We start from the raw sequence: 14,081 nt of genomic DNA, 5'->3' as shown, positions 1-14,081 counted from the left end.
CCTTAAGGCCAAAATGGGCTCCGTCCTGAAGGGGTTAATAGAAACTACGTGTCTATCTTTGCGACTAATTTTTATTACCCCAAGGCTAAATTGAAAAAAGAAACAATTTGGCAAAAGGTTTCTGATGTGCATCTCCCATTCTGGTCAATTCAAGCTGAGCTGCAGCAACCCAGTGCTGGCAATGCACATTGAAAGGAGTTAACCACTTCTGATCTCATTCATTGTGTATATGCCAGAGCCGCAGCCCTGCCGAACAGCTGATTGGTGACTTCTGGGTATCCTTAGCAATACACACGGCCTACAGCTAAAGAGTTATGTGAATGCCCCCTAATTCACGCCTTCCTTTATATATAAACTGCATGCCTTAATTTTACATCTAGATCTGCTGATACATTACATCAAATTTTTCCTTGAATCCCCTTCTTTTCCAGATGCCTTCGTAGGAGGTGTGATTGGTCTGATTTTAGCTTATATCTGCTACCGGCAACATTATCCAGCATTGACACATTCTTCCTGCCACCGTCCCTCTATATGTCTCCGTCAGGTCAGCACCCAAAAGAAAGAGGAACCAACGCCTGCTGAAAACAATGAAAGCTTAATGCATGAAGGAATGACAGAGGGCCCAGTATGACCAGCAAGAGGTCCCATTTGACTTGTAGCCACACATAGCCTCATTGAAGAGGTTTCCTGCACTGTGTGTATAGTACCAGACATTGTTTCTATGTGACCAGCAGTACTACAATGAATGCAATGATAATGTCTAGACAATGTCCCCTCACTCAAGAGGTGTAACATCATCTACAGGCATCAACATCTCCATACAGAATCTATACTACAGTTTTATGATGGTGCTGTGTGTCACTCTTCTATGTCCACATTCATTCTTTACTCTATTGGCATTTTCTAATGTCCACTTCTTGATACCAAGTGTTTCACGTTTCTAGTCCTGATAGAACATCATACCACCAGCTTGTGACTGAAGGTTCATACTTTCTGTCTAAACACGGTGCGGGAATCTTCACTCCAACCACAGAAGCACTTAAACAGACTCAATATACATTCATAAGATGTCTTGTACCACACTCGACCTAGAAGGTCTGGCATTCCTTTCTAAATTTTATCATTTACATTTTGATGTATTGCACTGATGAAAAAGACATGATCGATATATTTAAATGTCTTTGCATGTAGTTTACTATGATGTCCTGTGTAATTCTGGGATTAAGCAGAAGAAATATTTGATGCATGTGAAGCTTTCTGGTCATCACTCCCATCATATCCTGATGTGCAATGATCACGTTTTGGTTGGTGATGGTAAATTATAAAGAATGGAAAGAGGTTTTACTGCCGCATGATCCCCAAAGCCACATACTTTGGATGTGTAAATCACGTGTGTAGTCCATACAGTTTATATAATTCAATGGACTGGTCTCTTAATCCTTGTTGGGCTACTTCCTATTACAAAAGGTTTCATACCTAGGAGGTCCCGTTGTTGACATTCCTTCTACTGACATTCCTTGAGACAATGCTTTGCCAAGTCATGGGTAATACGGGTTTCCTACTTACAGCCAATAAAATGTTTGTAGAACTTTTGTAGAAAATTTTTAAGTTGTCCAATCTCATCGCTGGAAGGTATTGCAACTTTATAATGAGTTTCTTCTGCACTTAACTTCACTTAAGTTTATATCACTGAAAATATAGCTGGGTTAAATCTTAATAAACATAAAGACACCGAGGTCATTCAAATGTCTGAAACTTGGCTCAATTTCCAAAGCATTGACAGACAATTACAGGATAAGAGTAAAGCGAACCTGTCAGCATGAAAATGGTATTCTGTCCAACAGCAGCATAATACAGAGCAGGAGGAGCTGAACAGATTGATACATAGCTTTGTGGGAAAAGTTTCATTACAACTTGTAACTTATTGTGGGAGGTCCTACTCATAAGCATGCATACACGGTTGGCTAGGGAGAGAGACCACCCCCACTTGACTCCTAAGCCCAGAATGAGCAGTGATTTCAATCAATAAGTTATAATTTATATGTCTCGGGGGGGGCAGATTATTTGCCTCTAATCTTGGACGTCCACTACAGGGCTCCTTAACACTCTTTAGCATTCTATTATGGCATTTTTTCATGCATTGTTGGTATTTGTCTTTACTATTATTATTAACTTTGTATTTTTGGGTCAGAGGCATTGTTCTCATAGACCTTATCTCATAGACCTTGTCTGTAGGATTTGGAAAATGCTTAAAAAAAAGTTAGTCTAAGGGGCAAGCATATCTCCATGAGAGTCTTAAAGGCCAGACTATAGACTCTGGGAAAATAATATGCAAATTGGTTCTCCTACAGAAGAAAGAATGCTGGCTCTCTAGTGCTGTCTATTGAAGGTAGCTAAACCATAGATTGTTGTCTGACCCTTCAAACATGACTGACTTCAGATTATCAGCCTAACTAGAATCTCCTCCAGAAGACAGTGGACCCATCTGTAGACAGCTATTTCTCAGTGCTTTATTCTCATCACTACAGAATAGGAAGCTTGATGCTTGGGTGAGATTTCTTTGATGTTGGTCTGAGGGGGTAGCGTTTCTCTTTTGAAGACTGTCCAGCTATAGAGGGAGTCTTGCAGGCCAGGAATCGAAAAATATTGTGCAATTTGGCTCTCCTACAGAAGGAAAAAAGCTAGCTCTATAGTCCTGCCATTTGGAGATAGCTTTTCTATAAGTTAATGTCTTAAAGAGCTATGAAACATGACTAGTGATTATCAGCCAAGCCAGAATCTCCTCCATAAATAATAGACAGCTGTTTTTTGCCCCTAGAGTAGGTGGAACTAGGGAGCCAACATTTTTCTTCTGGGGTATAACTAATCTGCGTATGAAAAAAATGCCATTGAACCCAAAAGTAGACTTTAAAGATATGTTTACATAGAGCGGATTTACTATTGAGTTAGCAAGGAGTTTTCTGTTGCTAATTTGATCTGGGGCGGGTTATCCAAAGTAGAAAATCTGCAGCAGATTACAATGACTTCAAACCTGCCCCATTATTTAATCTGCCTGTGATTGTACACGAAAGTGGTACTCCAGTGTGGGAAAAATGTATATGCTAGGGATGTATTGAAACAAAAAAGAAAAAGCCATACTTACCTACCCCTGGTCTCCTACTGGAGATGAATGAAAGCTGTAGTGGGACCAGTGGGGGACTGGGAGTGGGTAAGTATAGCTTTTTTTGTTTTTGTTTCACCAAATACCCAGAAATATATCAATTTTGCAATATATCAATTTTTTGCCACACTAGAATATCCCTTGAAATGTTGTACTATATATTTTAAAGTTCCATCTGGTCACAGCATTAATTACCTTGAAAAAGGCTGCATTAATTGCCTTGAAAATACCATGTTATATGCAAAAAAAAAAAAAAAAAAAAAGGCTATGTTCCCACACAGTTTTTTGAGCATTATCTTCAGCCTATGTGTAGTTTCATACACAGTTTTTTCAAACATTTTTTGCATTTGGTCTGTTTTTGTTTTTTTCACCATATACAGCACAAAGTGAGGTTTAGAAAACAGTGTGTAAACATACCCATATGATGTATGGTTTTAGCTTTTGGCTGAATTCACACTATCTTAATACAGTGTTTTTTTTTTGGCAATATTATAGCCACTAGTCCAGTCCAACAATGACCTTTATGATTTATATTAGGCAAGTGTGAACCCAACCTAAGGCTAAGTTTTCACACAAATTTTTAGGGGGCATTTTTTTTTTTCAAAATTAGTGGGTTTTAAACTTTTCCCCTCAGGGGCATTGCTAGGTGGGGCTAACGGGGCTGGAGCCCCGGGTCTCCAGCCCATAGCTCCGGGTCTCGGTGTTTTTATTTTATTTTTTATTATTGCCACAGCTGCTTTCAGACAGTGGTGGCTTTAAGGTTACATGGTCACGTGCTGCGCATAGGCGACGCAATTGTTGGTTGTCAGCCCCTCTGTTGTCGCACTTTCCATGCCTACCAGCAGTTTCAAAAGATTTCAGACTTTCAGGCTTGGCGCGGAGAGCGGGAGAACAGCATCTCACTGTCACAGACAGACTGTGGAGCGCTGGCAGAAGAAGCTTGGGGGTTGTAGTTTTGCCAGAGCTGGGGAGTCATAGATTGGGGATTACTGTATCCTAACAAAGCAGTCCCCTACCTGTGTCTTCCCAGCATTAGCAAAACTACAACTTCCAGTATGCCCTGACAGTGAGAACATGCTGGGGGTTGTAGTTTTGCAACAGCTGGGGAGTCATAGGTGCTGTAACTCACTCGCTGCAGGCAGCTAATATTTATAGTGCCTGTCCCTAAGGAGTTAAAAAAGTAAAAAATTCATGAGGTCCCACCTCTATTTGCTAACCAGCCAGGTAAAAAAAAATTACATATATAACCCCCCAATAAAAATAAAAATTGTCACCTTTTCCCATTAACAAAAAATTAAAAATGTAATAAAAAAAAAAAAAACATATCTGGTATCACCATGAACATAAATGTCCGATCTGTAAAAATATGTTTATTATCCTACACAGTGAACGGAGTAAACGTAAAAAATTCCAAACACCAAAATTGATGATTCATGGTCACAGAAAAAATGTAATAAAAAGTGTTTCAAAAAGCCAGAACTGCACTGGTAACATTAAAAATTACAACTCATGGCACAAATAATAAACCCTAACACAGCTCCATAGATAATAATGAAGTTAAAGGGGTCAGAAATTTTTTTTGTTTTGAATTTTTTAAAAGGAAATCTGTCATCAGAATCACCCGCACTAAACCTGTTACAAAGGCTTGTAGTGCGGGTGATCCTGATTAAAACGCTTCTTACCTGGTTAAAAATGGTTCAGCGGTTCTTCAGATATCTTTATCTTTAGTTTTCTGTTATTTCTTGGCTTGGGACTCAGTGGGAGGTCTTTTCATCACGGACTCTGCTATACGTCATTCTAGCTGGGCGGAGCGGCCGCCCGGCTCATGAATATTCATGAACTTATCATCGTAATCTAACTCCTTTTTCTAGGTCACGTGGGGAGGGCCGCGCATGCGCCGCGTTCCGCACACCCGGAAGCGGCGTTCTCCCCCCGGCTTAACTCGAGCTGCGGCCCGTCTTCTTACTTGTATTGGGCCGCAGCTCGAGTTAAGCCGGGGGGGAGAACCCAAGTGGGTTTGGCAATTCATATTTCTCTAATGGCTCCCAACAAATATCTGGCCATGACTTTTTCTGCCCCAAAAAACACTGTGCGGTGAACTTGCCATGTTTCTTGTTGTTTTGCATACTAAGTGGAAACACGGCCTCAAGATGTTTTTTGAGAAGATGGCCCAAACACAGCTGTTTTATGTCTTAAAAAAGGGCTATTTTTGGAATATAATAATTTAATGTCTGTTAGTTTCTAGTTCAGCTTACATCCATAATTATTACATATGTAAAATCAAAGTGTACCTTTCACTCATTTACATTGCCATTTAGCACAGTTATATGAAGCTCTATGGGCCAGTCTGTCAGAATGGCAGGAGTTTAGTAGAGAAAAATGCACGCACAATTTTTATTTTTTTTTTGTCTGTAAACTGCTGGTTCCCTTACTGACCCCATTTAAGTCAATGGGAGCCATTGGGACCTAGTGGTGACAGTTGTGCTCCGAACGGCCCCAGAATGGGACAGAGCACAGTGGCAATGTGTACCCAGCCTAAGGAAAATAACAACAACAAAAAACTCAAAGATGTTACTGTAATAAGGATCATGTTTTATCTGTGTTGACTATAGTTCTGGTCAGATAACAGCCCCATAGTGTTGTTCACTTTCCCTGAATTCCTCTCCCTAGCAGAGGGTGTGTCCCTGAGCAAGCTGTGTCAGCTTTCATTTCCTGACTTTCTGTCTTTCAGTGCCTGCTGCAGGGACCCAAATGAGAAACTTGGAGAACCTAGAAATTAATTATCAAATTAGCCTATATGGAGACAAAAAAAAAAAACATAAAATCACATTATCTGATTTTTAAAGAATGTATTTGCAAATTATGGTGGAAAATAAATATTTGGTCAATAACAAAAGTTAATCTCAATACTTTGTTATATACCGTTGGCAATGACAGATGTCAGACGTTTTCTGTAAGTCTTCACAAGGTTTTCATACACTGTTGCTGTTATTTTGGCCCATTCTTCCATGAAGATCTCCTTCAGAGCAGTGACGTTTTGAGGCTGTTGCTGGACAACACGGTTTCAACTCTCTCCAAAGGTTTTCTATGGGGTTCATATCTGGAGACTGGCTAGGCCACTCCAGGACCTTGAAATTCTTCTTAAGAAGTCACTACTTTGTTGCCCAGGCAGTGTGTTTGGGATCGTTGTCATGCTGAAAGACCCAGCCACGTTTCATCTTCAATGCCCTTGCTGATGGAAGGAGGTTTTCACTCAAAATTTCACGATACATGGCCCCATTCATTCTTTCCTTTACACGGATCAGTCATCCTGGTCCCTTAGCAGAAAAACAGCCCCAAAGCATGATGATTCCACCTTCATGCTTCACAGTAGGTATGGTGTTCTTTGGATGCAACTCAGCATTCTTTCTCCTCCAAACATGATGAATTGAGTTTTTACCCAATCCAATCTTCAACGCAAACTTCAGACTGGCCCGGACATGTATTTGCTTAAGCGGAGGACACGTCTGGCACTGCATGATTCGAGTCCCTGGTGGCGTAGTGTGTTACTGATTGTAGCCTTTGTTAGTTTGGTCCCAGTTCTCTGCAGGTCATTCACTAGGTCCAATCCCCCCCCCCCCTGTGTGGTTCTGGGATTTTTGCTCACTGTTCTTGTGATTATTTTGACACCACGGGGTGAGATCTTGCGTGGAGCCCCAGATCATGGGAGATTATCAGTGGTCTTGTATGTCTTCCATTTTCTAATAATTGCTCCCACAGTTGATTTCTTCACACCAAGCTGCTTAACTATTGCAGATTCAGTTTTCCCAGCCTGGTGCAGGTCTACAATTTTGTTTCTGGTGTCCTTCGACTGCTCTTTGGTCTTGGCCATAGTGGAGTTTGGAGTGTGACTGCTTGAGGTTGTGGACAGGTGTCTTTTATACTGATAACAAGTTCAAATAGGTGCCATTAATACAGGTAACGAGTGGAGGACAGAGGAGACTCTTAAAGAAGAAGTTACAGGTCTGTGAGAGCCAGAAATCTTGCTTGTTTGTAGGTGACCAAATACTTATTTTTCCGAGGAATTTATCAATTAATTCATTAGAAATCCTACAATGTGATTTCCTGTATTCTTTCCCCCCATTCTGTCTCTCATAGTTGAGGTATACCTATGATGCAAATTATAGGCCTTCCTCTTTTTAAGTGGGAGAACTTGCACAATTGGTGGCTGACTAAATATTTTTTTCCCCACTGTACATATTACAAAACGTCCATCTTTCAGCATGTCTTGAGTGGCAACGTCCTGATGGTTTAAAAAAAATTCTCAAATGCAAAAACAAAGATCCAAAGTGCTGAAATTTGTCTGTAGGACTTTGTTTTAGGCTAAAAAGAAAATAAATAACAAACTGTGTACACATAGCCATAAGGAGTTTGAAAAGACATAGAGATATTGATCGAAAGGTTTGATAGGAAAAGCCGTTACAGGGGTTAAAATTGGTTTCAACCTGTGCTTTTCTACATAGCTGTTTCTTTCGTGCACTGCTTGCTCCTGTTCTGCAGGAAACATCATCATTGCCAAATTACATTTTCATCAATTAAACTTGGTTGAACCTCACCTTATGCCAGTATCATCTGTTACAGGCAGAGCAAACCGATAAGGTTTTGGAGCTTTTTTTTTTTTCTCTTTGATGTTGATGGGTTAAAAACGGCGATTATGGATTTTTAAATTATTAAATGAAAAGTACATTTTCTAGCTCGCCAGCCATGCTGCAGGCTTGTCTGCCACCGACGTCTTGATTATTAGCTGATATTGCTTTGCCCATAAACAGTTGGTATACATGCAGGTGAAGATGACTCGATTAGGTGCCCAGGAGGAAACAGGCTCTGCGAGTGAAAATGAAGCTGCCTGGATCAACTCTGCCCAGCAGTCTGCACCTACGGGCACAGAGCGTTTTCATAAGTTTAATAGTTATTTTTATTTTTTTATTCGTAAGCCCTGGATTTATTGTAAAATAAGAAAAACAATCCATTCTACCGCGGCGGGGATTTAACAATTTTCTCTATATAATGACAGCACAACAAAGGCTCATGTAGCCGGTGACTTAAAAGGAGATTTCATTACAAGACAGGCGCAAGGTAGGATGCTGACTGCATTTAAGATGGATGTGCTTATAGCCCATGTACGCCCTTGAATGTAATTTTGTTCAGTTTAAGGTATCCTAAATTTTCCTAACATATCTGTTGCATCCAAGCTTAGCTTGTTCTTCTGTTACAGGACTTTAATACTTATTGCCCAGACCAGTGTTTCCTATCCAGGGTGTCTCAAGCTGTTGCAGAACTACAACTCCCAGCATAGCCGGACAGTTGTAATTTTGCAACAGCTGGAGGTACCCTGGTTAGGAAATACCGGTCTGGACAATACGTTTTAAAGGGGTACTCCAGTGGAATTTTATTTTTTTTTTAAATCAACTGGTGTCAGAAAATTAAACAGATTTTTAAATTACTTTTATTTAAAAAGCTTAATCCTTCCTGTACTTATCATCTGCTGTATGCTCCATGAGAAGTTATTTTCTTTTTGAATTTCTTTTCTGTCTGACCACACTGCTCTCTGCGGACACCTCTGTTCATGTCAGGAACTGTCCAGAGTGGAAGCAAATACCCATAGCCTAACCTATCCAGCTCCGGACAGTTCCTAACATGAACTGAGGTGTCAGCAGAGAGCAGTGTGGTCAGACAGAAAAGAAATTCAAAAAGAAAAGAACTTCCTCTGTAGCATACAGCAGCTGATAAATACAGGACAGATTAAGATTTTTAAATAGAAGTAATTTACAAATCTGTTTAACTTTCTGGCACCAGTTGATTTAAAAAAATAAATAAATAAAAAAAAGAATTTCCATCTGAGTACCCCTTTAAAGCCCTGTAAAAGAAGAACAAGCCAAGTGCTGGATATAGCTATCCTCCAAACCACTGTTTCACAACCAGGATGTCTCTGGCTATTGCAAAACTATAACTCCCAGCATGCCTGGACAGCCTTTGGCTGTCCGGCCATGCTGGGAGTTGTAGTTTTGCAACAGCTGGAGGCACCCTGGTAGGAAAACACTGGCCTTGACATAGATTGAAAATATAGACTGTCTTGTTAATGAATTAAACAGATAAACCCTAAACTCCTAGGCTCTCCCAAGCAGTCAGGAGTTTATCATTGATTTCTATAGGGGGGATTTATGAAGACTGGAATTTGATCATGTGACAGCCTTAATAATGCCCCATCAGCACACGGGCATGCTGGATTTATGTAGGGGCGCATGCCTCTATGTAAATCCTAGGACATCTGAGGCCTGTCTTCCCTCACTGAAATGTACACCAGCTCAGAGCTGTTAAATTGTCATAAGTTTTGCACACATGTGATGCCCCACCTCCTTTGTATTATGCCATGCCCACTTTGTGCCCATCCCCACCCACTTGGCAAGTGCTAAACAAGGTATTAAAAAAAAAAGTTGCTTACGTTTTTGCACAAAGCTATTTTTTTTTCTACAAATACACCAGGTGCAGAGATGATAAAGCCCCACTATGTCTATTCAATGGATTCCTGGCTCTGACCATTATAATGATATCTTAAGGGCCCATGCACACTACGGAGCGGAAAAATTCCACTTGGAAATTTTGGTGCAGCAACGTCCCATTACTTACTGTCCCATAAGCTGAACATGCTAATCATTTTGGCAAAACACTGAGCGGAATGCATAGCTTGCCTTGGGAACAAGCAATGTCCACGTGGTCCTAGAACCAACTGATTCTGGCCCTTCTTGGGGGCATGCCCTCCTCACATGCAACTGCAACTTTAGGCCCAATTTGCGATAATAAATGTTACAGAAATCTTGTAACTGGCTTATATTTCTTTGTCAGGCACACGGGCATTCACAGATCCACTGGATTTACCAAGAGGCACGCTCATCTTGGTAAATCTTGCACAGTAATAAATGGGTGGAGCTTTATAAAAGTATGTTGTACGAAAACACCGGACTTAGTAAATCTTCCCCAATGTGTTTGAACCAAGGGCCATTTTACTATTAAAGGGATACGCCAGGAAAGTATACATAAAAAAAAAACTCCAAAGCCACCACACTATCTGGATATGTTCCCTGTAAATCATCCTGCTTGATATGCATGGCTCATGTGGCCCCTGTGGTCTTCTCTGGATGCTTAATATTCTTTGCCGTACTTGCCTCATAGATACTACATTTCCCAGGAATCATTGCAGATCCTCTCTTTAGTTCAGCTCACTTTCTGAGAGCAGCCCCCACCCTCCTGCTCTGAGCAGCATAGAGACGTTCAGTGTGTGATTGGATAAGACTGCACACACCTTCCAGCTCTCAGCACTGAAGGGAGAATAAGTACTTAGTGCAGGACAGAAACCACATGGTCTATGTCTCTCAGGAGTGTGGGGGCTGCTTTCAGAGAGGGATTTGGACACAGACAGCCTGGATGTCAGTATGACGTATTGTCCTCACTCTATGCATGTTAGTGACAACAGAAAGAGGGGGACACTGCTCTGTATAGCTAATGAATGATATTTCAACAGTGAAATAGGTTTATGAGAGGGAAACTTCTTTAAGTTCAGTACAACTCAATCCTATCTGTTAACCTAATTACTGTCTATGACAGTGTTTCCCAATGAGGGTGCCTCCAGCTGTTGCAAAACTACAACTCCCTGCATGCCTAAACAGCCAAAGGCTATCCAGGCATGCAAGGAATTGTAGTTTTGCAACAGCTGGAGGCACCCTTGTTGGGAAACAGTAGTCTTTGAAGATAGCCCTTGTCCATAGAATTCTGATATGAAGACATTGGCACCACACACTGTGGCCTGGAATATAATTCCCATCATAATCATCTGCACGTTTTACAGCTTCAAAAATTTCTTGGACGCAGCCAATTTTTTCTTAAGTGCTATTTCTTACAGATTGTCCAGGAACCTACGGACAGATGGCGGCCTTACATGTCATGGAAAATGTATGCCTCTGCCCAGTCCTATGATCAGATCGCTCCTGCTAATGGAACCATCATGGGGAACTTTCTGTACATAATAAGGCAAACCTACCCTTTAAAAATGTGCAGGTACTGAACACACAAAAGTCTGCCTTCAAGTATAGTAATAGTAATAGAAAAACTACCACAAGAGGACATTGTTTTAAATTAGAGGGACAAAGGTTTCTGCAGTAATATGAGAAAGTATTACTTTACTGAGAGAGTAGTGGATGCATGGAATAGCCTTCCTGCAGAAGTGGTCACTGAAAATACAGTGAAGGAGTTTAAACATGCATGGGATAAGCATAAGGCTATCCTTCATATAAGATAGGGCCAGGGACTATTGATAGGATTCAGATTATTGGGCAGACTAGATGGGCCAAATGGTTATTATCGGGCCGACATTCTATGTAACAGTATTACAGGCACAAGTCTAATACCCTAGCCTAAAAGCATAATAAATCTCAATAATGCTGTAAGATGACATTATTAGATTTGAGTTCTGACCACAACATTCTGCCTTAAAATAGATGCTAACATGCAACTGCATTACAGCTATCTGAATGAGCCCTAAGGCTTATGTTCACATGGCATAAAATGCGTAGAATGTCAGCACAGAAAACGCAGGCGGACATTCTGCACATTTGCTTGTTTCAGCGGCACTAGGACAATTCGGAGATGCGCCGCCTTCATAGACCGTAATGTATTTCCAAGTGAAATCCGCAGAAACAATACGTTTGTTTAACATTTCTGCAGATGCCGGAATCTGAATTTCCAAGGTAGATGTTTCTGCTGCCGAAATTTGTCCTTGAGCACAGTGCAGCAGAATCCTATTGAAATCAATGGGATTGCAATCAAACTTCCAAGCAGAAATTATCTGCTTGGAAATTCTGCTGTGTGAACATAGGTTTAGGGAGTGTTCACATGTTTTCTGCCTCAATTTTAATTGTAGATGTTGGTCCGGTTGCAGAATATCTGTTTAAATATCCTGAAACTTCGTAGCCGAGACTAAAGTGATCAGGATACGGATTTCCTGCAAGCCCATAGACTTAAATGGGACTTCAGCAAATCCTTATCCTGTTCGCTTTATGAGGTTTAAACAGATATCCTGTCACTGGACCAACTGATAACCCATGTTACACAGAGGCTGTAAAGGATTCCATCACATGTACACTTATATGGTCCTTTAATAGATCCCTTTAATATATTACTTTTCATGACACCCAGTATCTGTTTAAAGGATGCCATTACAGCCCATGGGTGACACATCCCACTATTAGGTATCCATTTAACAAACTGGTCCCCCATAGGCTATAATGGCATCCATCTAACAGATACATCATGAAAACCTATTAAAAGGCCATGATATATCCTTAAAATGAATGCCTATGACTCATGCCCTTTGTTGGCATCAAACAATTAAAGACTAATATAATATCTATTTAACAAATGTATTTTTATGTAAAAAAGAATCCATTGGATGGATAAATCTAGTCTATTTTGTCTTAGTGTAGTCTTTTTTTCTATTTTTTATTTTTTTGTCCCAAACTGTCATAGGCGGGCTAATGGAATTCACCAATTCTGAACTGAGCCTGACATTCATGCCCCAACCCCACACCTTCCATAATGTGAAGTTCCTGGACAACTGGGCAGGGAGGTGGTGCCATGTTCTGACGGGGATGTGGTACAGTGAAGCATGTGCACAAGCTCTAATTTGGTGGGATAGGGAAAGCAGAGCATACTGACTTACCCTACAGAATGATGTATTCTGGGTATAGGGCGGCACTGAGATCTTCCAGAAGTGGCAGGAATTCTTAAGCATTTATTTCTACCAGCAACATGGACTTGCATTTTTTAATCTACATGCTGAACTTGGGCATTTGTGGCTTTATGTGAGCCTTACTTTTGGCATCTATATCTGTTATTCCCCCACCAGCTATGATTTAGCCTTTTTTTTTTGCATTTAATTGTGATTGTAATGTGACCACCCAAACCAGGTTGTCCCCTGATGAACCCTTTGGGGAAATATGTCGGGATGCTCATGATGTATAATACCATTGGGACATTTAAAGTTTATTGTGGTTTATAATGTATTTAGGAATTTAGTGTCATACATGTTTGCACATTGCAGAGAGTAGATTGGAGAGGCTATCCCCTAGGAGCCTTTATTTCTTACAAACACACTATCTGACATATACCTGACATTTAAACTGACATATATCAGTCAGACAGAGGCCAAAAGGACACTCAGGAGGATGTAGCAGAGCTGCTTGTAAAATGTGACAGGGCTAAGTTTGTTATCATGACATAGGGATGTTTTATCAGTAGTTTGTTCCTGGTGCATTATCTTAAAGCAGTGATTCCCAACCAGTAACTCACGAGCTACTGTACTGATGGTTCTAGAGCTGGCACCATGTGATTCCCTAGCTATCGGCAGTGTTAAATGCTATCATGCCCAAGTGGCACTCGAAATGTCATAGTACTACCAAAATGTTGCAGTACATCACTGCATCACTGGTAGTCAGCACTAGAGCAAGATCCACGTGACTCTGTTAAACTATACTAAGCAAAAAGAAGGAAAAGTCTGCTCACCTCTCCATGTGAGTTGTAGCTGCCATGATTCCTGATTGCTCCAGGTGCTGTCAGGGCGTTGCTGCCGTGGACAAGGTACGTAGTAGAAAGGAGTAACTCACTTGGAGTGAAGATCCCTCAGCACTTCCAAACACACCAGTAAATATAAAACACAAGCTTTTATTTTGTCTTCTTAAAAAACATCAGGGTAGCAAATCATGTTTAAAAACATGGACCGACGCATTTCAGCTGTGTGGCCTTTCTTAAGGTCTGCAGACCTTGAGAAAGGCTACACAGTCAAAACGTGTCGGTCCATGTTTTTAACATGATTTGCTACCCTGATGTTTTT

At 40.7% G+C, this 14,081-nt stretch overlaps 1 protein-coding gene and 1 long non-coding RNA gene across 5 annotated transcripts in view; one reads left to right on the top strand and one right to left on the bottom strand.

Annotated features, from left to right (window-relative positions):
* The window catches only part of PLPP4 (phospholipid phosphatase 4), a 216,043-nt gene extending 214,442 nt beyond the window's left edge, over positions 1-1,601 (top strand). For all 4 annotated transcript variants that reach the window (XM_056529752.1, XM_056529754.1, XM_056529753.1 and 1 more), the window contains exon 7: positions 432-1,601. In XM_056529752.1, coding sequence (XP_056385727.1) covers positions 432-631 — 200 coding nt within the window. In that variant the 3' untranslated portion in view covers positions 632-1,601. The remainder of the gene's footprint in view (positions 1-431) is intronic.
* Positions 1-13,865, bottom strand: part of LOC130281960 (uncharacterized) — a 75,563-nt gene extending 61,698 nt beyond the window's left edge. The window contains exon 1 of the long non-coding RNA XR_008846181.1: positions 13,754-13,865. This is a non-coding gene — a long non-coding RNA (uncharacterized LOC130281960). The remainder of the gene's footprint in view (positions 1-13,753) is intronic.
* Between the last annotated feature and the right edge of the window lie 216 nt (positions 13,866-14,081).

The sequence above is a fragment of the Hyla sarda genome, chromosome 7 (genome assembly GCF_029499605.1).
Source record: "Hyla sarda isolate aHylSar1 chromosome 7, aHylSar1.hap1, whole genome shotgun sequence".
Classification (NCBI taxonomy): domain Eukaryota; kingdom Metazoa; phylum Chordata; class Amphibia; order Anura; family Hylidae; genus Hyla; species Hyla sarda.
This window is presented reverse-complemented; position numbering and strand designations above follow the sequence as displayed.